The following is a 25,959-nucleotide window of genomic DNA, read 5'->3' on the forward strand; positions in this document are numbered from 1 at the left end:
CTTTTTAAAGCACTATAATAAGCTGACTAATAACATACCTCGCTCGAATGTTATCACATCGCTGGGTTGTTAAAAGTAGTGCTGAAAACGTTATTTTTAATTATCACAGTAATGTTCCTGTAAACAGGAATGCAGGTACTTTGAATTCTTTAGTTCATTTAATGGCCCGTATTTCAATACCGATTTTAGTGTGAATTCCAATGTAGAACCATTGGTTCATTCCGCCTAACGGAAATTTAAGGATCGTATGATTTTTGTAAAGCAATTATAGCTTTAACGCACGCATTTTCCTTGGCAAAGAACTTGTCGCAAATAGATTTTACATTCTATATTTATACGTAATTTAATTTAACATTGTATAATATTTATTTAACTATTTGTATATATGCTGCATGTACACTTGTAATAAAAGTTCGCACTCGATGAAAATTAATTTGTCTGAAAGAAATTGTAGAGACAAATTTGCAAACGATGCGCTGTGTTTGCGTCTGTTCACCGGCATCGAGTGCAAACAACGGCAGGAGCCGGGAGTTTTAAATCTCCCGCGTGTAATTAGGTCACCTCTGCGTGGGACCCGCGTGACGAAAAGCAAATACAAATTCATACCGCAAACAATATTTACAAGCTGTGTTGATGGCCAAAAATTGGCTTCGCGTGTTCGCAAATCGACTTGATTTGATGAATTAAATATCGACAACAAATAATCCACGATGGATACGGATCGTAGCACTCAAGTTCTTAAGACACCGCTTGTTTTGTGGGTGAGTTTTAAGTCGATATATTGCTTCGCTACTTCCCCGTATCGATATACTGAAGTGCGTCCTGTTTGCGAATCGACTTGTTTGATATTTATAACCTTCTCGTATCGCGTTCTTTCCGGAAACGAAGTGCCTTAACGAAGTAATAGGATAGCATGAATGATGTTTTATTTATGTTTAAATTTAGATTCGTACATTTTCTGCTACGGCCGTAGCTGATTTGACAGACTTAGTCGATGGCTACTTGTTGAATAAAGTTATGACTGAAATGTGAGTAGCTAGCTTTACGGATCTATTTATTTCCTGTGGTCTGGCAACCTTTTGTATTGTTTATATATAAACAAGAAGACTATATTCCTATTTAGTGTATATTCAAAAGGTTTATAAACTCGAACAGCAGGACAACAGTGACATTTGCTTAGACGAAATAGACCAAAGCAACCTGTGGTCTTTGTTGTCGCAATATGAAACGAAAAGTGGATTTGAAATAAAGTAAATAATTGACTACGGGATCCCGTTGATTTACGATTTCTTGTTTGCTTAAATTATAGAGATCCGACCTATTTCGGGCTGACTCTTGTCCATTCTAACGTGTACGCTGATATAAATCTGCGAATTCACAACTTGGAGCATTTACTACGGAGTTTAAAAAATTACTACAAGGTACGTACGCGTCCTAAACTGTTACAATTTCCGAGAGGCGTTCTTTCCCCGCGGGATTTAAATGTCTTGTGTATTGTAGCAAATTTGTACCGCTTCCTTGCCGTTAAACACCTTCTTTCTTGCTACTCTCACTCTAAATTTGCAGCCTTTGTTTTGAGACAGGTTTTTCCACGAAGGTGTTTGAGGGGGCTGGAGTAGTTTTGCAAAGGATTAATGGCAAATGTGTGCTTGGATTATAAGCACGGGAAGGAATTTGTTAATGGCCTTTGAGTGAAAGCGTCTCTAATTTAGACATGCCATTTGTCCTGATAGATGCTCTTATTGCACAATGCAATTCGCAATTTTCAACATGGATTTTGAATATGCGATTCTGCAACCTGTATCAATACAAATATTCATCCTCAAAGCGTGAAATGAATATTCAATAAAATGGTCTAAATTTATATTGCAATAAGCCTTTGTAGTGTAGTTATAGTCAATATGTTTGCAACGATTGTATAATGATTTGGTGTAACTTTAATATCTAGTTTTGTCAAACTTATCTATTTAACTATCAGCCTGAGAAAAACTGCCAATATATGGATTTAGGGCAATAATATATCTCTATTACACAAATGTATACACAACACTTAGGATGGCATGTGGGATGAAATAAGATATTATTCATGTGGCATATTGTCAAAATGAATAATATTATCTGCTATAAAGGTGTGAAATATAATGTCACACATGATGTCTAAATTCAGTCTGCATATTAAATTGGCTTGTCCATGACAGGAATTTGGCTAGTCTACCATTAAGAATTTTGCAGCTAATTGGGTTAGTCATAAACAAATCAATAGTCTGGTTAATCTACTCTATCAATCTATTTCTTGATTTTTTATTGTGAGACTACAGTAGATAGCCAAATATTGTCAATACAGAGTGAAATATTATTTCCCAGACCAATAGAATCACCTGGCAATATCCCTGCATATGTGTGAATAGCAATGCAATGAATGCAATATGCCTCTTTTCTATCAAACTAGGTGGCCTAGGTTAATGGTTACAGTGATTTGTGAAATCAATGCATGTGCGGTGCGTGATATGTAACACTTCACTGAAGTATTGATATTCTTTGTCCAGGAGAAACTCCAGCAAGTGATTGTGATGGACAGTCCTGATGTTTTTGTCATTGCAAAGGATCCTGAGAGTGGTAAGAATGAGATATTTTGGACGATTATGTAACTTGATCCAACTGTATGAACTACACTACAATTGGAATTTCTCTAATTCTCGTATTTCTAAATGACATACCAGCTGACTGTGTGCTGACTAGTGACCAGGCCAGACAAAACACTACTTTTTAATCAGATAAGTCTATATGTGTCCTTGAAAATGATACTTGAGATTAGATTATTTAGATATCTTTTGGAGATTCTGATTTCCAAACACCCCCCTGAAGGCCCTTCTTTTAGGTAGTTCACCCCGGCCTCTTCCCAAAAAAAATTTATTTTATTAGTCAAAATACTAGGGAAAACAATATACCGTACAACCAAGGTTTAACTCTTTGTATGCACATGTTGTTGTACGATACATTGTTTTCCCTAGTATTTTGGCTAATAAAATAAAACTTTTTTGGGAAGAGGGCTTGAACTACTTAAAAGGAGGGCATTCAGGGGGGTGTTGGAAATCAGAATCTCCAAAAGATATCTAAATATTTTAATCTCAAGTGTTATTTGCAAGGCCACATATTAAAGGAGCATGCCTCCTCCCTTGGCCTTGCACACACCATTCCTGTAATTAAATTTCAGTAAAGTGTACAAAATTAAATTGATGATTTTTAGATGAAAGTATTGAGGAGTTGAATAAAATTTTGTTGCTCATTCTTGGATGTGCTGTTCAGGTATTGTTGTGGTAATGTACATATTGATAGGAGTGTTGTACAAGCGGGAACAACAGGGGCATGGCCAGCCTTAAGTAAGGGGAGGGAGGGGGAAGGGGGCAAACATCAAATGCACAACTGAGGGTTGGACCCCTCAAACATCTGTTTTATAGCCATTAGAAAATTTGAATGAAAAGAGGATGCGGGTCTGTCTCCATTTCCCAGGGTTTCCCCTTTCCCTGCTCCGTGACTACGTCACTGGGAAACATGGCCACTTTGACCCCGCAAAATTGTAGGTCCTTGTGAACTTTGGTGCATGTTTGTAATATATGTGCATATCAGTCATTTTTTTAGTTATGAAAGGTCGCGAAACGGAGATCTGACAGTTTGAAAAATTGCGCTGATAATGATAAAACAGCTTTTTAAAAAGCCTTTTTTAAACGCGTATACGAGATTGGAGAAAAAATTGCAGAGATTTTTCCCACAAATTCCCGATATCGCGTTGACAGGCTTATCTGAGATTAAGTAAAGCGTGAAATGGCTTTGCGGTATTGATTTCATAAAAGCTTAGTTATTTTGGTACCTGAAAAAATTCACATTTTGTCTGACTCGCATATCCTAGGACTAGGTTGTCATTCATCATCACATCTCCTTAGTCTTAGAGTACTTAAAGTAAAGCTATTCCTTTACTCGGCTAGGCTTTAATTCAATGACAATGTTTTATTTTAGTGCGATAGAAAGGATTTTTTCGTCGAGAAAATAACGACGATGGACGAAAGTATCCAGCAAGAATTAGTTATTCCTATACGCGAGGTACACATACAACAAGTTTCGACTTTCGATTTAGCTAAGGCCGGTTTATGTATTCACACTTTTCGCCTCTCGATTGTTTTTGTATAAATGCTTCTTTAAGGAAATGACGTCTGTTTAGACACCGGCGTGTCACGGGAAAGATATCATTTGTAGTTTTGACAGCAACGGAAGTTTGCATCATTTCTAATATTTCCAAGCCTGTTTGATCAGAAACACTGATGCCAAAACACCGTAGACTTTAAAAGCCACGTTTACACTATACCCGATTTATTGGCACGGCTGCCCGGCCTTTGTTTTGGTAGCCTGAGCACTAATAAAATTGGGCACGGGTGACAGGTACCCATTTTAGCCATGCTGTGCCAATCATGAAATTGAGTGTAGTATGAACGGAGCTAAAAACCTCGAATTAAAATAGACAACATTTTCGTTGGCATTGTTGAGATTTGCCAGTGTGAAATGTTTTATGTACAGAAACGTACAGTTTTTGGCCTGACGCACTTTGAGGTAAAATTGATGCGAAATTTGAGTGTAAAATTGATGCGAAATTCAATTTTCTATAAAAAAATCGCAAGTTTAATGTCACTGAGACTGTAAACATAAAACATGTTCCCCTATTTTTCGTAATTGGAATTTCACGATCACATTTCATAACATGTTCATCATCGCAAATCGTTAACATTCTCAATTATGTCTTTCACACAGATAACGGAGAATTTTGACAAAGTGTTTTCATTTCAACCAAGCGAGGTTGCTGCATTGTCACACGAGTAAGATGGAATATTTAATTGAGTCCAGCATTAAGACTTGATCACATGATCCAATTTGTCCAATCAGATTCTACCTTTGTGATGGTTATTCGCTGATACCGATTGTGATATATTATGTGGCATGCAAAAGATGCGTGTTGCAAAATGCACGAAATCCAATCGGTCAAAAGTAGAATCCACACGGAGCGTGTGTAGTCTTTTTTGAAAATTTTATCATCAAATTTTATCAATAAATTTTATTTATTTATTTATTTATTACACAATTTATTATTTTAGTGATCTTCTTTCATATTGTGGGCACATGTATGACCAGATGATTCTACTGGTTAATCAAAGGGACGCTAACGCTGAGGTATTGCACTGGGAATGCTGTTGGCTGGCCGGCACAGGCTGCACAGCAACTGGACCGCCAAGTGCACGAAACCCATCTATTCTAGTGCAATTGAACAGCATGCTTTATGTTTTTGAATGATTTTGTAGGAAATACATCAGCTGCTTGCAGACAGGATCTTCATGACAAAGGTAAAGTGATTTGCTTTAGACGTACAATGTAACCCATTACTGTAGTGTAACAGTTATACTTTTAGTGGCCTAATGTTCCCAACTGTCTGTTTGGATTGCCTACTCTGCCTAAAGTGAATTCGACAGTTTTAAAACGTTGAGTGTTTGCGGATCGAAAACCAACCGCATTCGTTATTCGGTCGAACAAAAAATTGAACATCGATTTTTGCCCTCTTCCAGGAGGTGAACGGGAATGTTTCTCGGGTTGGTTCGCCCCCTCTCAGTCCCACCAACTCGGATTTCATCCAAGCCGAGAAAACGAAGCTTAAGAAAGCAACAGAAGAACTGTAAGTATATCAACAAGAGAACTACATACAACATCTGTTCGAGCCTGTCTAACATGCAAAAATGTTTCGTCTAACGTAAAGAAATATGATGTGTTTTGTTTATAAAACGCTTATAAATTCTGGTTAGGTTACAAGAGTCTCGACACGCGACGGCTTGTGTAATGAGTTGCCTAAAAAGGCGAGAAACGCTTTTGCCAATTTGATAGGGCTAGCTAATACACTGTAAATCTATCACTGAGTTCCACTTGAATTTCCATGAATATAGAAAATGGCAAAAATGAAAATTTTCGACTACCTTTGAGATGGCCGCTCTTGACCCTTCATTTGTCGCGGTCATCACAATACAACGCAATGCCATGCATATATCTAGGACAGAGTATGCCATTGAAGCATATCCATGATATTTGGCCGGCTATTCTCGAGATATTTTGTATCTACAATGAGTATGAAACATCCTCAATCATTTTGTAGCGTTGAGAATCATTTAACTTCGCTCTTTTTAGAGAGGAAAAGAACTTACTTATTCAAGAACTTCGAGATGAACTGGAGTCAAACAAAACGACCCTCGAGACTCTAGTTCAGGAGGTAAAGTGTATTTATTTAATCGAAACCTTAGTTTTGATTATAAAATAACCATTTTAGCGATTAATATTTCTCATCCCCCAATAATTCCCAAAGAGAACATCCTCTTCAGGTATTTCACAGACTACGGTATCTGCAAATTCTTTTTGGATGAATTCTAAACTTTGTTCCCGCTAACGAAGTATATTTTGAAGAACATCTGCCATCACCTTTTTTAAAAACGTGTTTTATATCTGTCAAGCAGTTCTTACAACACTCTATAGCAGAATTTGCTCCCAACAGCTGGTTTGCATTTGCTCGCATTTTTCGCAGACGTGTTTCTGTGTTTGTATACAAGCATGAATGTTTATATTTTTTCTCAACTTCCTCGCTCTCACAATAAACTGCTGCCTGGATTTTGTACATTGGTATTTTTTGCTGAAAGCTCGCGTGTTTATAGAACAAAAGCCTGAGCGAAACATCACGATTCGTAAACGCGTATCGCGACCAATTGGACGTGTTGAAGGTCAAAGCTGAGAAAGTAAATAAACTCGAGAATGAAATAATAAAATACAAAGAAAAACTGATGGAGATGGATGTTCTGAAGAAACGAAAAGAGGTAAGTAGTCGTTGATATGCATGTGTAAGCTTTAACATGTAAACATTTTAAATGGCGTGATACCGTTTATGTTTATAGTAAATTAATTCTAATCAAATGTGGTATAACAACTGCCTAAAATAGACAAAAACACTTCTCGACTAAGGGAGCATTAGTAAAGCCTAGGTTGTAGAGTTGTACGTTACATTTTAGTCGCTACTAATGCGATTCAACAATAGGTAATGAGATCTTACTGTATATTAAGCCTTATTATCATCCCATTACCTCTTTTCGAGTTGCATTCGACGGGACCAAAATGCGACTTACACATATATACCTTAAGCCTATCAGTGTTTATAATCATGCAGAACAGCAGAAGTTGCTTCAAGACGCCATGCCACGCAGCGAATGTTTAGGATCGATTAAGTGTAGCTATATATATGCCTTTTGTTTATCTAGTATAATTATACGAGAATTTTTTGTACTTTATTTCTACAACAGGAACTTGAAGAGCAGAACGAACTTCTTTACAACACAAAAGCGGTTTTAGAAAAGCAAATAAATGCCCTCAATTCGAAAGCGGAGAAACTAGGTAAGCTAGCACGAATGCAAGAAGATGTCCTGGTATTTGTGTCCAAGTTTGTAATCGTGTTTTCGTGAAAATGATTTTAGAACTACAGTATATCTGTGAAATGATTAGTAAGCTACGAGTTCAATGAATTATATGATGCATTGTATTTAAGACACGTGAAATTGATTATGTTTTTTATGGTTCAAATCTTTCAGCTGAGACGGAGCGTGAAGTGGGACGACTTAAGCATGATTTAAAAGATGCTTTACAGGTTTGGATAACGTTCATCTTGAAAATTAATCTAGTGTGTTCATCCCTTTGAAGTATAGGCGCGATGAGTTGGACAAATCTTGCTGAGTATTGTTATTATTAAATTTTTAGGAAAAGAAGACCCTACAAACGAGAAATAGACGTCTTCTTGAGGAGAATGCTGTGGTGATGTTGGAAGCCCAAAACAGGTAACAACCTTTGAAGATTCGGCTCGATTTATAAGGGAACCATTCCTGGTGATTGCACCTTAACTCTTACCCATGAACGCTCATTTTGCCGGAGGGTCTTAATTCCCGTTTTTTTTCAATCTCATTTATGATCACTCAATGTATTGTACGTTAATTATTTGCTTCAAGTTTGGTCGGGTTATTGTTCTTACAGTTGTTGGTTTGCTTTAATGAAATCGTGGAAAAAAAGAGGACAAATCTTTTATCAACTTTAGCTCTCTATTTCCAATTCTCATTCAACGTTTCTCTTTATATGATTTCATGAAAAACGTAGTCTTGCTGAAGTATCCAGTCTAAGCTCGGAATTAAGTATGGCAAAGGACAAAGATGGTAATGCCGAAGGTAAAATGTCTCCTCGGATTTCTTCAAAACTCTGAGTTGCTTCATGAGCCTGCAGTAGATTACTTGCAATGCCAGTAAACTGGTTGACATGCACGTTTGACTATTTTTAGGTACTTGTTTAGCAAGTGAATACAACCAGCTCTCGTAAGTACAGAGAATGTATTCAGTAATCTACAATCTTGAATTGTTTGTTAGTACAACCAACTAATAATGGTCTTTGAAAACAAATGATCTAAAAGTTAGCGTCTAAAATAGAATAAAAATCGAGTTCACTTTGAATTTCAGATCCACCCAGCTTCTGAAGTTGGAGAATGAAAATCATCGCTTGAAGGTTATAATCGCTGAATTAACACAACACAGGGAAAGCGCAGTGCCACAGGTGCGGTTTTTATGTAATTTGTAATTTGTACATATTACTATATGCACATATTGTGCATATTACTATATTCTTTATTACACGAAGTTTCCGCCGTTAATGATCTTTCCATCGTGTTCATTAGACTATGGTATCGGAAGAAGCTGTTCTGCAAGGAGCTTACGAACAGACTACGGAACATGACGAGGGCGTGTCGGAAGGAGCCGAAGTCAGAATCGTTGAAAGACAGTCAAGGTACAGTGCATGGAACTGATTAGAACTGAATGGCGTAAACAGAACCTACATACTTGATCAATTTTCAGGTTTAGGTGAAATTATCATTAATATGTTTGTCTGCCTTCTTTATCTCAGTGTACGAAAGACGCTGCCAGCGAAGGACAGTGCGCTCAGCATCGTTAGAGAAAAACTACAACAGAAAGAAGAGTTTGCCAACAAGATTTCTGAATCATTATCCACCATGGAACAAGAAAACAGCGAACTTCAAGACAGGTAGCTATTGTCTGGCGGCGAAAATCGTGTGCTGACTCGTGCAATATAATTACGTATAGCTGGTTGCAAAATATACGAGGTTTTATGAAGCTCAGACTTCAGGGTTTATTACATATCCACTAAGCGTTGTCCTCCATGGGTCGGTTGTGTAAAACTCTTTAACTACATTTTGCATAGTTAAATCCTAGTTAACTCAGAAATACATGTCCTTTAACTAAAGTTAAAAGTTAACTAGTCTGTCAACTGGTCCCGGAATGCTTCCTTGCCTAAAAAGAATTGTTATGCGAGCGATTAAAGTTTACTGAAATGTCCGACAAAAACAATTAACGAAGCATTTACTGTAAGTTTCTTCGCGGAATAGTAATGCTGTTTATACATAATTCGTCGACAGGATACAACAAGTTATGGCACAGAAACGTCGAAGCGATCAACTGATTCAAAGGAAGAGCGAAGATGTCACGGAGCTTGAAAGAAGGTGAACACGCAGAAAACTTAATTTGAACTTGATATTATTCAGCATTTACCGTTAGATCAGTTGTGTCTTTTGTTCATACCAGGATAGTCGGGAAATTGCCTTGTTTTCTATGTAGGCTTGAGGAAGTCACTGCCGAAAGACAAAAATGTGAGGCAACATTACGACAGAAGTCGAGAGAAATAAACGAACTCACCAACAAGTTAGTGTGATAAAGGCTGTTACTGTTAGTTTTGCAGGCTAAGTACAAGTAGTTTTGCATTGGTACATATGAAAATGAAAATGTTTATATTCTTAACTCTGTGTTCATAGTCTATCAGAATTCAAGGAAGATAAGGAAAGATCAGTGGAAGCAAAGGAAAAGAAAACGAAAGACCTCAATGATTTAAAAGAAAGGTAAAAGGATATATTTTACTTTGTTCTGTGGTACCGCAGAGTACCATACAATATCCATTCAAGTACATCTCGAAATATTCATAGATTGCTAAACGTGCATATAGGCCTATTTTCAATTGTTTAACAACAGGAATGTCAGGAAAGACCCTTACTGAAATACATGCATACATGATACATGCGTTTCAAATTAATGTGGTTGGGGAGTAATTGATGACACGGCATACATATTTTTTTAATCCAATTTCTATGCAGGATGGATGTCTTACTATCTGAGAAAGAAAAGCTAGGAGATACTTTAGTTACCAAAGACAAGAAACTTGTCGATTTGGAGAACAGGTGAACTCTCCTGTACAATATCCTGTACTATTTCAACTGGTTGGGTAAAAAAGCCAGCCACACTATTTCTCGAAGTGACACTCGCTTATGCATGTTTGCGTTTTGGACAGACTTCAGCGAGTCGAAGAAGCGAATAAAGAACTTGTGCAGACATTGGAATCCCAACGTGATAAAATATCAAGTCAGGAAAGAAGGTAGTGTATATTTTCATCGAGAACAATAATAAAGTGGGTTACATAATATTGCATTCTATAGTTTCATGTTTCGTTGAAACATGAAAATATTGACAATCAATAAAATTTTCGCCCTAGAGTGGCAGAATTACTCTCGGCAGAGAAAGAGGAGGAAAGAAAATATTCGGAAACTATTCGTGAAAAAGACAGAAGAATCAAAGAGTTTGAAAGAAGGTTTGTTGTAATGCTATGACTATCGATGTAGCTTTTTTAGCTCTTAAATGATAGACTTAACCCTCGATAAAAACTCTTAGCGTGTGGATCAGAAGAAATGACGTTAGGCTGTGGTAACAAAATAGCTAGATATGAATTTAGGTAGTTGTGTTCATTATTTATGGCATACAGGTTTATTTTAAGGAGTATTCTATGTATTATGTGTAGGATAAGTCATTTGATCGAAATCGAAGCTGAACTAGAAAAACTGAATTACACATTAAAACAAAAAGATCGAAAAGCGGACGGATTTCTGAAAACGATTGAAGAAAAAGACCAGGAAATCGTGCGGTTGGAAAACAGGTGAACATGCACGTCGATTCTTTAATTCTAAGCAATCCTAGTATAGAAGATGATTTATTTTGACGACAGTAAAGGCAGAAGAATCCCGTCTATTCGAATCTAAGAAATATGGTAAATAGGTCATACTAACCATTACTTTTCAACTTGGCAGAATTGAAGACGAAAACAGCAAGAATAACAAGTTGGTGTATAATCTTGAGCTACGGGAAAAGAAGGTCGAATCTTTGGAACAAAGGTAAAGAGTTTCTCTGTATTTAACCATCTTGACATTGCTTCACCTGGAATACGATGAATACGGCCTAGTTAAGATTAGGGTATCAGGGTTTTGTATTAGAGTTTTTGAAGTTATTTTAATCTTCTTCTAGGTTGGAGAAAGTGGAAAGCAAAGCAGAGAAACAGGAGAGTAACGATGACAAAATACGACGAGAAATTCTAGAAACAAAAGACGACAAAATATTGGAATTAGAAAGCCGGTTGGTATTTTCTAAATATTTCAAAATCCTAGTTCGCATTGAACCAATTAAACATACAAGTATACCCCCCTTTCTCCTAATTTTACCCTTCGTCACCCCTCTTATCACCCGTCTCCTTCCCTGGAATTGAACGTCACGGCAACTCTCACATGATAACATCCCATCTGCATAATAACTCTTCTCAGAATAGAAAGCCATAGCCCTTACCCCTTTGAAATAGAACACCCGCACCGATATATACTCGATGTGCAAATGTTTAGATTGGAAGACGCGTTAACGCACTGTAAGAAACTACAGCATACCCTCAAGGTGAAAGATGAGAAGATAGTGAGTTTAGAGACGAGGTACGCACTGTAACAACTTGATCATTTTACGGGACATGTAGCAGTGCTCGGAAGCTTTCGTCCAATTGGATAATGCTTTTCTATGCTTTCTAAAGAACGAAGCTATGCTATTGGTTGAAACAGAGATGTATTGTAAAGTTCAGCCAATGAAAATCATTCTTGCGAGGAGCTGCGACACTACGCGCGCATTTTACCGCTTGTATTGTTTGGTACGACAGCATGTTAGTCACGTGCAACTATGCAATGATTTGTTTAGGCTAGAGGAGGCTCACGTGTTTGAACTGGAATGCAACAAGATGACGAATTCAATTGACGAAAAGAAAAAGCGAATTGCTTTGCTTGAATCAAGGTGGATACTGTAGATAATGAAATAAAAGTAATTAGGCATGTTTAATCTAGGTTTATCAAGAGCTTTTATTTCTTATACAGTATTATTACTGATGATATATGTACTGTAAAGTCGGTATGTATTGTAAATTGTTGTGATCTGTCTTGTAGCTTAGATGAAGTATCAGGTGAAAGTCATAAATTGTCCTGTGACTTGAAGTTGAAAGAGACAAAAGTAAAAGATCTTGAAGAAAGGTTAGTACCGGATTGAAAGTTAATTTTTTATTAGATTTCGATCATTTATCTTTATCCGTATACTCACATCAACTGATCGCATTGATCTACTGCATAGGAAATGTACACGAATTTCGCTTCCTCAATCACTTTGAATGTATATTGGACAGTAAATAGTTTTACACCGCTGTCATTGTTTCGCAAAAACTGAAAGTTTTAGTAAACGTCGAATACTTCATTTAACACTCAGGATTCGTTCCATGGAGAGTGAAAAACATGAAAGCGAGAGAGTGCGTTTGACATTAAAAGAAAAAGAGGACAATGCGGTTTTCCTTGGTGAGAAAGTCAAAACGTGTATGGAAGAACTTGCTGTACTTGAAAACAGGTTTGTTTTGGAAAAAAAGCGAACATATTTTGTTAAAACATTTGAGATAGATGTATGAAATTGATGTATAATTCACAAGTCCAGGGCACTATATAGTTGTGCACATGATTATACACAATATATATATAAATATCCGTGTGTGTAAAACGTGCAGTATAGTGCAGTCTGTTTAGATATGTGATGTTGTGCCCGTACGAATTACTTTTATCACACCGAAGTGAAAAATTCCGTTTGCCTTTTAAAGGAACAGCTTTTATATTATGTTAATATAATTCTTAATCTCCAATTGTAGTACAAACTGGCAAGGGTTAGTTGATGCATAACTAATAATTTATTTTCAACATAATAGAATTCCCAAAGGAATTAAAAAATGCTGTTCACTGATTAATAATCGTATGCTAATATATTCCAATTCTTGTTTGTTGGACAGTACTAGAACTGAAAAACACTAATCATACTCTTTGTACGGCTTTGTCAGGAAATAAATCAGCTTTCCGCATGTTCTACAACATTTCAAAAAGGGCAATCTTGAAATTATTGTAAGGATGAATTTCCTGTTGCATAAGAAAAATTTGTCAGCGAAATATTTGCATGTTTCCTTTTGGATTTTCCTTTGAATTTTACTTAAACTTAGTTCAACATGGCTTCTCAAAATTCAAAACCAAGCACACAAATACAAAGGTTTTCTCTGCAAGCAGAGTCTTTAATCCCACGCGTGCATAACCTCTTGTCTCTGCGTAGTATTCTGTCTATGTTTTTACCACGTTATACGATACGCGTGGTTACAACATCGCATCTTGGCCAAGATTATTCATCAAATGTTTTTCTTCCAGGATCGAGGAAGCAAACGGCCAGAACAGGAAGCTTCAACATTCAGTTAAAATAAAGGAAGACAGAATTGCCAATTTGGAAACAAGGTAGTTAAAGTCGGCAATTCAGCAGCTAGCGCATACCTTGCTAGTTTGATTTAGCTATACCATACAGTTAGACCCCCCAGCTATACAGCTGTTGCCACCCGGCTGACGAGGTCTCTATCCGGGGAAAGCATGAGATTAGTTCTTATGGCTATAGCTCAAGTTCAGCCTCCTGTTTGAGCCACTATGAACATACATTGTTTCTTACCCGTTAGTGTTCTTGAACTGGAAGAAATGAAGAGTCATAACCAGAAGATGAAACAAGTTGTCCAGCAGAAAGAGGAAAAGATCAGAGCAATGGAAGAAAAGTGAGTTTTTCTCGATATTTGGCATTTCGGGACCTACGCACTCACTGATCTGAACGACATTTTTTTCACAGGATGGATGCATATAGCGAAGCAAGTCGACAATGCGAAAGGCTGGCGCAGAAATTGAGCGACCACGAAGCACGCTCAACATTGTTGACTAGCAGGTAATCCAGACAATTCTATGACGATGAGCTGATACTTGCTGCATCTTTCTGCGAAGTAATATCTCGATAGTTTACACTAAAAATATTACGTTATAAAGAATTTTTCACATTTCAAGCAAAAGGCTTTTTTATCAAACCGCGCGCGCTATTCACTAAATTGTCTCTTAAACTTCAAACATTGACAACTTTTTTATGCGATCTCGCTCAGGATCACCGAATTGGAAGAGCATGAACGGAACAATAAGAGGCTGAAACTAATGGTAGCACAGAAGGATGATAGAATTAAACATTTGGAACAAAGGTACATGTAGCTACCAGCCGAATAAATAGCTGAGATTCTCTAAACATATTCTCCTTTAATGCGGAAGACAAGGCTCACTTTGACCGATTCTGTTTTTGTTGATGGCTTACTATATGTATTTTGGTATTTCATAAGTCATCAAGATGTGCAGATGAAGTGTACGAATCTGGAGAACGAGGTTTCCAAGGCGCACAGCAAATATGAAGAAAAAGTCAAACGCAGGTATATATTATATTTATACGCCTGTATTCAAAAAACTCACGTGCACTTACACTGATTAAGTGTGACATAGAAATTTTATTACTTTTCAATGAGAAAGTTCTTTTTTAATCAATGGGAAAATCTAAGGTGAAGCACTGAATATCAGGCTTTTATTCGATCGAAATTACCGTCATGGAAACGTTATCAGAAGATTGATATCTCTCACTCAATGAGTTTGAGTGTGAAGAATGCAGACGTCAGTATCGTACAGTGTGTATTGAGTTGTCCACATTGGACAACCAGATTTGGAATAATACGAAGTATGTAGGGTTGCCAGTGATATTTTCTTGATTGGAGATTATGTTGGTGCTTGAAATAGGACGAATACTTGTTAAGTTTAGTATTTGTGCGTAGCTTAGGTTTAGTTTAAGAGGACTATTAATGAGATTTAAGACTATTATTGAGTATTTATAGTATTATGCATCATTCAGCCGAAATTACACCGGAATAATTGCTGTAATTCTTTTCTAATCGATGAAATTCCTTTTTTGCTCAGTCTGGAAGATGTGGACACGCACAAAATACGTCGTATCGAAAGTGTTCGCCGTCGAGAGGAGCAAATTAAATCGTTGGAGAAATCTCGAACAAAGTACGTGCGTGCCTGAATGCGTGTGTGTTGTTTTCTGCGCATGCCTGTGGAATGTATTTGGATCATATATGTGTAACTGGAGTGCTTACGAAATCATGAGAATCATTTGATGTTGTTTTCAGATTGGAAACTGTGTTGCACGCTCAAGAAGGACATATTCAGTCTCTTCAGGATCGGTACGTTTGAGGAGTAATTTCGTCAACATAAAATCCATTATTTGCAGTTAAGAATTTAGTAGTTCAAAGTCTGCCGTGACTCGCATTCTATATTTACGTTAACCATGCAAATTCTTTGCTATTCCCAGGTTAGAAGGTTCGGTAAGCGAAAGGAACAAACTGCAAGCAAGCATTGGCCAAAAGGAAACGATCATTAATCAACTTCAAACGAGGTATAAAAACTACTCCATTTGCTTGCACTATAATTAAAAAAACGCCCCAAGGGGACACTGTTACATATCGATTGTCGTTAAAACTGTACGCTGTTCCTGTTATCTCTCAAGTTGTCTTGCATTTGATATCAGATTGAAAACCATAATTTTAAATCAATTTAGAGTCCTAGAACTCGACGAATCTACAAGCGAGACGAAGAAGCTGAACGAGTCGGTTAAGAAAAAAGACGAGGCGATAAAACGATTTGAAGATAGGTAAACCTGCAGCAACTTCTAATATGCATTCCTACTGCTCGCTATACGACTCCGAAACAAGGATATGGCAAAGTATACCGGCTATAGATCATGTTCATGCAATGAATAATGCCAAGTGTTTTTTAGAGTTCGAGAGGTTGAATTAGTGTTATCAAGAACTAAAACATCGAATCGAGAGAAGGATGAAAAGTTGGAGGCGCTTCAAAAGAGGTACCGCTTTTTGATAAGGGTTCATGCCTTTGTCAAAAAAGGATGAAAATAGACTTTTCTTATAATGACGTAAAACGTGGGAACCCTGATGTTGTTACACAAGTAGTTTTGGAAATAAGCCTTTCTGAATCCAGATTTATGAATCTGTTGCGTTTTTCATGCAAAGCCACGGCCATTTGAGCAGCTCATTTTCGTTTGGCAGGATTGATGAATGCGAGGAACAAAACAAAAAACAGGATGGAAAATTAAAGAAGAGAGACACGGCTTTGCAGAAAGCCGAACGAGATTTGGAAAAAGTTGACAACAGGTATAATATTTATTTTGGAATCTGTTTGTCTCTAATTCCGTTCTTTTATCGTAAATTATCGTTTTACGTAGGAAAAGAGAATTGGAAAACTCGTTAGAAAGGAAGTCGAAGAATTTGGAGGAACGAAATTCCAGGTAGAATTACATAAAGTATTTTAGGTTATCTAAATACAACAGCAATCGTCATTTGAGTGATGTCATAGAATAACGTGCTTAATGTGCTTAACAACGTTGTTAGCTTAACTTATACATCAACTATAAATTATTTTCCACATTGCCTGTTCAAGGATATTAGAACTGGAAGCTTGTTTGGACGAAATTCATCATGTGAAAAGCAATTTGACTTTTAAACATAGCCAAGAGTCTTTGCTGCTGAGGTAAGAAGCAGTTCTGATGTTTTCCCGCCATATTTGAAATTGAAGTTAAATATGAAATTTAAATCTGCGCTTAGTCCCAGGACCACGACGTCATCCTTAAACGACGCCAGCAAAATTGAGACACTCAAACAAAAATTGTGGGACGCTGAGGCAAAGTAAGTGCACAAGGTTTTATTCTTTAAATCTATTTATTTTAATCTTCTCTGTACAAATATACTTTACTTTGTGAAGGGATAATGACTATTTTTGACACGTTGCACAATCTGTAGTGATTTCACATCTTACAATTCAATGATCGTGTTTAGAGTCGAAGAGACTGAAAACGAGAAAGGAAAACTACAGCATCAAATTAAAAGAAAGGAATCACAAATCCAAGATTTGGAACAGCGGTGAGTTTACTGTCGCACCAGTTCCCTCCTCAGAAAATGAGAGGCTCGATTTCCATGTTATATTGAAACCTGAATAACATTACTAATGTAACTGACATTGTTAATCCAAGTCTAATCCTGTGTATTCTAATCCTCCACCTTCATACAATATATTTTCTTTGGTTTATTGCTTAGATTACAGGAAACGTCTGATGCTCTTGAAGAAAACGAACGTTTGAAACAAAACATTAAACATAAAGAGGAAAGAGTGAGAATCTTGCAAGTCAGTCTTGATCAAAACCAGCAGGAAATTAACTCACTTGAAAGTCGGTAAGTCGGTAAAAACACTGTATTTTTGGTTGTTACGTTCTTGCTAACGGATGTAAAGTTGTAAACTATTCACAGAGATACTCAAATAACATAATATTAAATCATCATAGCGAGTTCCTGAATTTTGACAATAAGAATAAACATTATTTAGCCTGGAAAGTACGACTTCTGAAGTGTATAAGTTACGAAAGGTTGACGAGGAAAAGCGAAAACGTATCAATAGTTTTAAAATGAAGTTGGAGGAAGCTGGTGATACAACACAAAAAGATGAGAGAATCCTGTCTTTGGAGGAAAAGTATGTTTTACCTTTCGTTCTACTCTTTTGCCGGTTTCTCTGTAGGTTCCGACATTCCCTGCATCTGAAAGTTTTAAAAGAGAAAACTTTTGTACAGTTTTAAGTTATTTGTGCTGGCTGAGATGCAGCAATCTTGCTTCATGTTCCAAACAACATCTTTGTGTTAGATAATGTTTGTAATATACCCCTTGCCGTAAGTTTTTTCATTTGTCTTTAGAAATATTGAATTAGAACGAGAAAGGAATGATTTAAAAGAGGTTGGTTATAAATTATTTTACCTGGTCCATGCAGTACATATCTCGCTGTATTTCTGGTGAGAATGCTGTGTCATACTATCGTTATCTTCGCTGCGTTTAGAGTTTATCATCGCTTGAAGCTGAGTTTGAAAGAGTTCGCGAGAGGAAAGCATCAGGTGAAACAGTTATAATTGGTTCTTCACCAAGACACAGGTTAGTCTATGGTAGTTAAGAGTCGCGTACACGATCGTGTATGAGAAGTGCACGTGAAGTCGCTTAATGTTGAATTATGTTGTTTCCTATCGTTTTCCACAGACCAGACGTTGCCTGTGTAACAGCAGAGAATGCTGGAAATCTTGAAACAAAATATGACGAACTCGAGAAAGAGGTACTGTTGTGATTTAACTGAGATCAAGATTATGTTTTGTTAGGGTTACGATACACATGGTCAAAAGACCACTTTTAAACCATTTACAGACAGTCACGTTGAGTTTACTCTCAGAAGCTAGTTTCGCCATTTGAGCTTGAAACTTTACCTTGGCAAAAGTCCATGAATTAAGACTTTGATCTCACGAAATGATTTAAAGCTCGCTTGGCCAGAGAGCATTCTCACTTCGTCTATAACAACAACACATATGCTTGTTGTACTCAGGGTCACATCAGCGAGACTGACTTTAAATTGTGCAAAAGTGCTTTTTCATCGTCTCTATTTTTTAACTGACAATACATAATTTTTCAGTCATTCTCTCAAACACAATATCGTTTGTTTCAGTGTGAAAAACTGCGGCTTAGTAAAGAACGAACCGAAGCAAGATATTCGTCGTTAAAGGAAGAAAACAAGTCTTTATCAAAGGACCTGGAGACAGTACAATCAGATTATGATCAGTTGCTGAACGATATCAATGAATTGAAGGAAAGTTATACTGAACTGGACTTATCATCTGCCAAGTCTCTACATCGCTGTGAGGTAAGATGGTGTGGTGTGATGTGGTGTGCGGTCTGGTGTGGTGTGGTTCTACATCGCTGTGAGGTAAGATGGTGTGGTGTGGTGTGGTGTGGTGTGGTGTGGTGTGGTGTGGTGTGGTGTGGTGTGGCGTGGCGTGGCGTGTGGTGTGTGTGGTGTGGCGTAGCGTGGTGTGGTGTGGTTGGTGGGGGTGTGTGGCGTGGCGTGGTGTGGTGTGGCGTGGGGAAGGGTGGTGTGGTGTGGTGTGATGTGATGTGGTATGGTGTGGGGTGATGTAGTGTGGTGTGATGTGCTTGGCGTGGCGTGATATCTATCATAGACTGATGGACAAACTTATCAATATAGATGCTGACTCAAATGAACAGTACTTTGGAAGAAGAAAACAAAATGTTGATGGAGCAATTGAATAAACTTCTCACGCAGGTTAGTAAGGACAAAAAGACTGTACTGAACTATATAGATGCATGTACGTATTAGACAAGTTTGTCAATATTTAATCATTTGAAAAATTCAGTTGTTTTGCATCGTGTGTTTGAATGTAGAATCAAGAATTACTGACCGAGTCCTTGGTAAGCCGTGATCAATTTTTGGAAGAGGAAAGAACATTTTCGTAAGTATGATGTATGAGCAAACTTGTATGAGTCCACTCTCTCGGCGATGAGTTTTATCTGCCTTACGTTTTCCTTTTTATCATTTCTGTGCAATTTTCATGTTTCTTACAAAATTGCAACGAACTTTCTTTTAGTGATCGTTTGTACGAACTTCAAAGGCAAAAGGAAAAGTTGGAGGAAAAGATTGAGCAAGCAAACAGAAGTCTTGCTGAGAATACTCCGAAGAAGTACGTTCCTAAAAAAATGGAGATATTTTGGGCCATAAAGTAGAAGTACTTTCACCTAAAAATTCGGCGGTTAAAACGCTTGTTTAATTCAATCTTTATCTATTTATTAAGGAAAAGCAATCTGTTTAAGAAGGTATTACAAAAAGCTGGTTTGAAAAAGGTATGTGTTTTTTCCTGCAGTATGTCCATTCACCATCCATTTTCTGCTGGGATGCTGTGTGATATTGTACAACCTTGTTTTGAACCATTCAGCCTGTGCACTGTACACAGGTTTTATGACTTAGAGGTGTAATTCTTCATGATAATGTTATTACAACTTGTTAAAGCTTAACAAGTTGTAGTTGATTTTTGCTTTGCTTCATATAAGCAAGTGCAAGTCATTGGCTAAGTTACAAGTCTGTTATCTGTTAAAATGTTATTTTTATTTATACTGGTTTCTTCAGTGCATATTGCATGTTTTTAAAAGCTTAAAATCAGCTGTAGTCTGATCCTCATGAGCACTGAGTGGAACAGCGAACATAATGGCTCAATTGGACATCAACGATCATTAAAATTGTAGATTTGTTTCCAATTGTGGTATTTAATCTTTTCTCCCATTTTTACGAAATAGAAAAAAGATGACGGGTTGAAAAATAAATCCTCTGTTCAGCTTATCAAGTATGACCAGAGTCCTAATGCAAGTGCTGAAGGGTCACCTGACATGTCAGTAGACGGTCACTTCACGATGTCACCCGAGAAGGCAAGTGACTCGTCAAACTTCAGCGAGAGTTTGAACTCGGACCTTTCCCCCGAACACGACCTCTCGCCTTTGGCTCGGAGACGAGCCCGCATTAACCGAGCAAATCGTCAGCGGATTGTACGGTCAGAGTACTTCACGCCAGCGATGGCAAACAGCCTCGCTATCCAAGGACGAAGCCGGAGCATGGACGCTAAGGAGTTCATTCGTGATGTGGTAAATGCGCAGGGATCTGAGGCGAGTCCCGTGCAGGTGTCGTCCAGTAACTCAATGACGCTTTTAAACGAGCCATCGCTAAATGATTCGGAAGGTCTGGGGCGAGAAGAGAAACCCAGCCAAGATGTTAGTAGAACGCTTAGTTTTTCTCAAGCAAATGATGAGGGTGGTCAGTGGCACTCGCCGGCTCATGCAAGAAGGAAAAGTTCTGAAAGTCGAGGAAAGAAACCTCCAGAGTACAAACCCGTTGAAGTAAATGGTGAAAATTCTGCTCGTGTTAGAACGGAAATTGTCAGTAATAAAGTGGAAATTACTCCGAAGTCTCTTCCTCTCGGGAGAAAGGAAAGTGGTAGTGGTAAACTGGAAACACGTTATCGAAAAACCTCCGAAAATTCTCCTCGGGTTTGGAGAAGAAGTATTGGTAACAAGGTGGAAGTGTCTGAGCTGCCCGCATTGGAAGCTCGCGTATCAAGATCGTCAAACTACGACGATAGCTCGGGTGGTTCACGAAAGATCTCCGAATCCAGTCGGAAGAGCTCGGACGTGAGTTCGCTGCATTCTCGGACGTCAAGTATCACGGAAAGTGAATCGTCTAAGATCATTGTCCGCCATGTTGGTTCAACCGCTGGCATGAGTGGTCCAGAGCGAGTTGAGAACAGACATCATGTCAATAGTGGCGTTGAAAAAAATGCCAGCTTCATTGGTGATTTGCAGGTATGGGAGGCTAGACATTACATCCTAGTTACCAACAACTTGAAATCAAGACAGGCTTTATAATCTTTTATGTACTTTTTATTGGCAAAGAAAAAATTCTGTGTCAATATTGACGTGCATAAAAACAAAACCTAATCTCATCAACGAATAATCAGACAAACCTTCGTGATCAAAATATAGGACAAAAACAAGCAGTACATGACATGAACTAGATGTGTAGTTTTATTTTCTTAAAACGTTCAATAATCTCTGGAAATAGCTCAACGTAATTTAAGAGTCTTTTTTTATAAAGCCCTCGATCGAGTAAATTACATGATAGATGTTTTCTTTGACCTGTACACCTTATGTCAGCTCAAATCTGCTCAAATTCTAGAGACCGTCATCAGGAAGCTCAGACAACAGTGGTGGGAACGAGATACCAAAACGTTTATCCAGGCAACTAAGCACTCCTCCTCTTCCATTACCCGGTTCACGTCCATCTGCCTCACAGAACACACCTACCAATGACCCTCCACCGTTTGCAGAACGAGCTAAAGAAAAACCGCAAACGAGACGCTCCAATTCCTTTGCGGAAAGACCGCAATCCCCATCTCAAGGTAGAAGCCACGTTCAGCGTCAAAATTCCGATCGGGTTTTGGTCAGTTCACTTGAAATAGATCGTAGAAACTCAACTCATGCCACGCCCATCACATCCTTCGCGGGCGATAGGCATCGGCGCCCGCAGTCTGTTGGTCAGCGTCCCGACTCGGTCCAAAACACGGGTCAGAGTATCGGTATAGTATCCTTCAAAGAAGTCCCTGGCGTGCAGTCTGCCGTGTTGGAGTCGAGCCCTCGGATCGAGAGAAAGGAACGCAATCTTAATCCAGACGAGAAAAGGACAGCGCAGACTGGAAACGAGCCAAAATTGAAGGAAACCGCAAATAGGGGACCGCAGACGCCAAAATCTCTAAGGCGAACTGCTAAGGTTGAAAATCTTGCGCCGAAAAATGATAAAGACACGGAGAAGTCTGCGCTTTGGTACGAGTATGGCCAGGTTTAAAGCATTGTTGGTTTGAATTTTAAATGTACTAATTTATATGATAATTTATTTCCTTTTATATGTGTATACATACATACATGCAATGTAAATATTAACACGAAAACTTCCTAACAAGCTGTCTCAGTCTGACGAAAACGGAATGAAAACCCACACACCGAAAAAGTTGCTATTACAAAAAAAATTGTGTTGTATGTGTAGGATTACAGTTCATCACAATAGAAATTAGTGAGCTTTAAGCAAGTGACGTTTTTGACAACAAAAGGACTGGGTCTAGGATTGTGATTGGTGAAAAACAAAAACTTTACTTCCGTCCAAAACGTCACTTGCTTTAGCTTACTCTTGTTTGCTAAGTTCGATTCCATTTTCGTCACGGGGACATTGTGGGAAAAATATTTTACAGAGAAACATAATATTAAATTTCATTATTGATGGGCCTATACTCTTCATAAATATAATGATTAAAATGAATAATGGTTTGTTACCAATGCAATAGCGTTGTCTGAATTAAACAATTTAACTTCATGATGTTTTTACCAGTGGCTTTAATGGCGTTTTTAATAGAGAAGTAACTATAGATTATTTTTGTACCATCGAATTTCCCCCAAATGTACACGTCATGCACACGCCACCGCACTTGCTGGGAAAATGGCTGCCAGTGAAATTAGTGAAATAGGTCACGCGGCAGAGAGCATAAAAACAATGACGTAATGACTCGACGACTACGAGTTTTGGCTGATGGCGTAAGCAAACAACGCGCAAGAATGACGAATCTCTTACTCGTAGTCGCTGCTAAAGCTCCCTATTGTTTTCAGGAGACTGTTGAAGTGTTGCTTCGTTAAATCAAAGCTTTCTTTTTAAAAACATTTTTAAATGTTGAAATTTAACATATACTTTATATTCCATATTCATGTCACTATCAAGAATGATGCATTATTCTAAATGACAATGTGTTACCTACTTTTACTGCACCAATATGTACCCGAATGCTGGAATATTTTTTATCCCGGTTGCCGAAGCACACATGACACGATTACCGCAGGCGAGATTAATCACTGAACTTGAACAACCAGTGTAGCTTACACCAAAACCTATCCACGAGTCAGAGGTCAAACAATCGTTTTCGTTGTTAGCAATGAATCCAACTCGTGCATAAAGAGATAGAAATCTATGTCTAATGACACTATTTTTTACACCGAAACCCTCACTGTTGCAATTTTGTTGCAAAGAGGAGCCCGCGATCAAAGACTTCCAAGCAATTCTGCCAGCGTTTGTGCGTCGATATCGTCCGTCTGCGATCACACTGTACAGCGAGCTACTCTCTTTAACTAAGGTCATCCATCTCCTGTCGCCATTAACGTTCATACCAAGACAGAGTTTCTTAAAAGGAGTGTTCCAATAAAAGGCCAGTTTACTTTCTTTCTCTGTTAGTCCTTCAAGTCCATCTTCAACTGCATAACTTTCATTGTTTGTCCACAAAGATGCATCATGGTTGAATGTAGGCTACAGAATAAAGAATATTCATTAAACCGTGATTAAACCAAGTGATATCATGGTAATATTTTTTCCTGAAATTTTGAAATTTCTTCAATTGCTTTATTACTTATTATTTACAATCAAATCTATCCACCTTGTTTCCGTCCACTTTCAACACTAGTGTCCAGCCTCCAGGTCCACAACCTGGAATATCTGTCATGTGACAATATGCCTCGTATGGTGTCGAGGATGTGTTTAACTGCAGAGTGTGAGCACCATTAGGCGTTGATCTAGATTAAATAACTCTTTTAACACTCACAGTTCTGCCCAGCAAGAAGCCGACAAAACAGTTGTCAGATGTATGTAAAACTCACGGTCTTTTAAGTAGCAAGTCTTCGCAAGATGAGACAACTTCGCATTGTTTTGAAACTAAAATGATAGAAAAAACAGCATCATTATGTTGCTTAGACACTCCATTCTGTATAATTTATATGCTTGAACTTACCCAAGGAATATACCTGACCAGGCTCCGAGCACATCTAAGAAAGAATGATAATGCAGAACACAGTTTCATTACGATTGGATACAAAACAAAGCGCGGTGTAACAGCCTCGTTCCCAGGCTCTTTGAAGTACTTCGCGGAATAGGACTAAGTGCGCGGGGGTGCTTGGGGAGGTCGCGAAGTCGCAGCTGACGGTGTATAAACAATCGTGCTTTTCACGCACGTTCATCAGCATCATCTTCGTCATTGGCTGTTATTGCTTCTTCTGCTTTTACGAAATTCTTCCGTATTCCGCGTTTCGATAAATCTTCTTTCCCCCTCCCCCCCATTTCTTCCAAACAGATGAGCGTCTCTGGTGTTAGTCAAGCTCCTGAATTTGTTGAACGGTTTCTAATTTCAACTTCATTTGTTTAAAATGCACAATTCTTTAAGGGTATTATACCCTGTTTCCGTCTTTGCAATTTATTTTTTTTCAAGTTGTTTCATAATTAACGGTAATATATAAATGTCTAATGAAGTGGTTAAATAAAGTTTTTGATTGATTGATAATATCATTTCATATAACTTACCCTAGTCCTATAAGGGTTTGTCAGTTCGTAGTATTCAAAGTCTTTGTAATGATGAAAATTTGTTGCAGGGATCTCTGATGCAATATCTTGGAGAAATTCGCAATTTTTCTCTGAATTTGAGCATTTTTGGAAATTGGTAGATCTGCAGGCTTTATTGTCACGTGCACAAAAGTAAATGCATTCTACTCCCGTTTCTGCGTGGACTTTTTCTATCACTTCGCTGTTCAAACGACGACCTTTGGGATGACATAAGAAAAGACAATGCATAATACTGGCACAAATTTGTCACTTTATTTTCTTAATCTAAAATCATGTGACAGGAGCGAACACACTTGGTTGAATGAAAAGAGTTTTAAGTGGCATAGTCATCACTCTGTCAATCTGAATGCTTCAAAGAAATAATTACTCAAGTTCAACCCACTGAATTTAAGATTTCTTTAGTAAAAATTACATCCAGTGTGTACTTCTCACAGTTTCAGGTGACATTAATTCTGGCGCCAAAAATTATTCTGCTTCTTAACCGCTGAACAGGAAAATCACGTTTTTAAAATTTTTCGATTGCAAGAATTTTGTCTTCTGTCGTCTGTCTTTGGCGAAATCTGTCTCCTTGCCGAATGGCGTGGGACTGTATAAACTTGAACGATGTTTTTGACCCCACGATTTAAACAAAACGATTTTTCAATCAGCTGCCAAACGTAGTTCGCGCTAGCGTGTAAACATTATCCTCTGTCAAAAATCATCTT

The 25,959-nt window shown here is 37.9% G+C and overlaps 2 protein-coding genes across 2 annotated transcripts; both read left to right on the forward strand.

Annotated features, from left to right (window-relative positions):
- The first annotated feature begins 612 nt into the window (after positions 1-612).
- Positions 613-13,784, forward strand: LOC114520177 (daple-like protein). Its single transcript, XM_028540404.1, has 34 exons — positions 613-761; positions 946-1,028; positions 1,310-1,421; positions 2,547-2,616; positions 3,248-3,306; positions 4,015-4,098; positions 4,801-4,865; positions 5,142-5,217; positions 5,346-5,387; positions 5,607-5,713; positions 6,217-6,298; positions 6,735-6,893; positions 7,374-7,464; positions 7,659-7,714; positions 7,825-7,901; positions 8,215-8,282; positions 8,393-8,426; positions 8,568-8,661; positions 8,783-8,892; positions 9,010-9,147; positions 9,539-9,622; positions 9,738-9,821; positions 9,932-10,015; positions 10,268-10,351; positions 10,462-10,545; positions 10,663-10,758; positions 10,966-11,100; positions 11,252-11,335; positions 11,466-11,573; positions 11,834-11,917; positions 12,174-12,266; positions 12,416-12,499; positions 12,729-12,863; positions 13,697-13,784. The coding sequence occupies exons 1-34, from the start codon at positions 711-713 to the stop codon at positions 13,782-13,784; spliced, it is 2,985 nt and encodes a 994-aa protein (XP_028396205.1). The 5' UTR covers positions 613-710.
- A 212-nt stretch (positions 13,785-13,996) lies between these two features.
- LOC114520152 (girdin-like) lies at positions 13,997-23,122 on the forward strand. The gene is made up of 26 exons (XM_028540375.1): positions 13,997-14,085; positions 14,157-14,249; positions 14,458-14,550; positions 14,686-14,772; positions 15,308-15,400; positions 15,523-15,576; positions 15,705-15,788; positions 15,951-16,043; positions 16,170-16,253; positions 16,456-16,560; positions 16,632-16,694; positions 16,847-16,936; positions 17,011-17,091; positions 17,242-17,325; positions 17,500-17,634; positions 17,786-17,929; positions 18,147-18,186; positions 18,287-18,378; positions 18,481-18,553; positions 18,938-19,132; positions 19,475-19,552; positions 19,672-19,739; positions 19,875-19,967; positions 20,079-20,127; positions 20,578-21,633; positions 22,007-23,122. The coding sequence occupies exons 1-26, from the start codon at positions 14,012-14,014 to the stop codon at positions 22,670-22,672; spliced, it is 3,867 nt and encodes a 1,288-aa protein (XP_028396176.1). The 5' UTR covers positions 13,997-14,011; the 3' UTR covers positions 22,673-23,122.
- The last annotated feature ends 2,837 nt before the right edge of the window (positions 23,123-25,959 follow it).

The sequence above is a fragment of the Dendronephthya gigantea genome, unplaced genomic scaffold (assembly GCF_004324835.1).
Source record: "Dendronephthya gigantea isolate DGI-Jeju-01 unplaced genomic scaffold, DenGig_1.0 000015F, whole genome shotgun sequence".
NCBI lineage: Eukaryota > Metazoa > Cnidaria > Anthozoa > Malacalcyonacea > Nephtheidae > Dendronephthya > Dendronephthya gigantea.

Coding starts and splice junctions, on each gene's coding strand:
- LOC114520177 (XM_028540404.1), top strand. CDS start 711: ATGGATACGGATCGTAGCACTCAAGTTCTTAAGACACCGCTTGTTTTG. Junction 5,218..5,345: donor AAAGGGACGCTAACGCTGAG/GTATTGCACTGG, acceptor ATGATTTTGTAG/GAAATACATCAGCTGCTTGC. Junction 10,546..10,662: donor ATATCAAGTCAGGAAAGAAG/GTAGTGTATATT, acceptor TTTTCGCCCTAG/AGTGGCAGAATTACTCTCGG.
- LOC114520152 (XM_028540375.1), top strand. CDS start 14,012: ATGAAGAGTCATAACCAGAAGATGAAACAAGTTGTCCAGCAGAAAGAG. Junction 16,254..16,455: donor TTGGAGGCGCTTCAAAAGAG/GTACCGCTTTTT, acceptor TTCGTTTGGCAG/GATTGATGAATGCGAGGAAC. Junction 19,133..19,474: donor AGTCTCTACATCGCTGTGAG/GTAAGATGGTGT, acceptor TTATCAATATAG/ATGCTGACTCAAATGAACAG.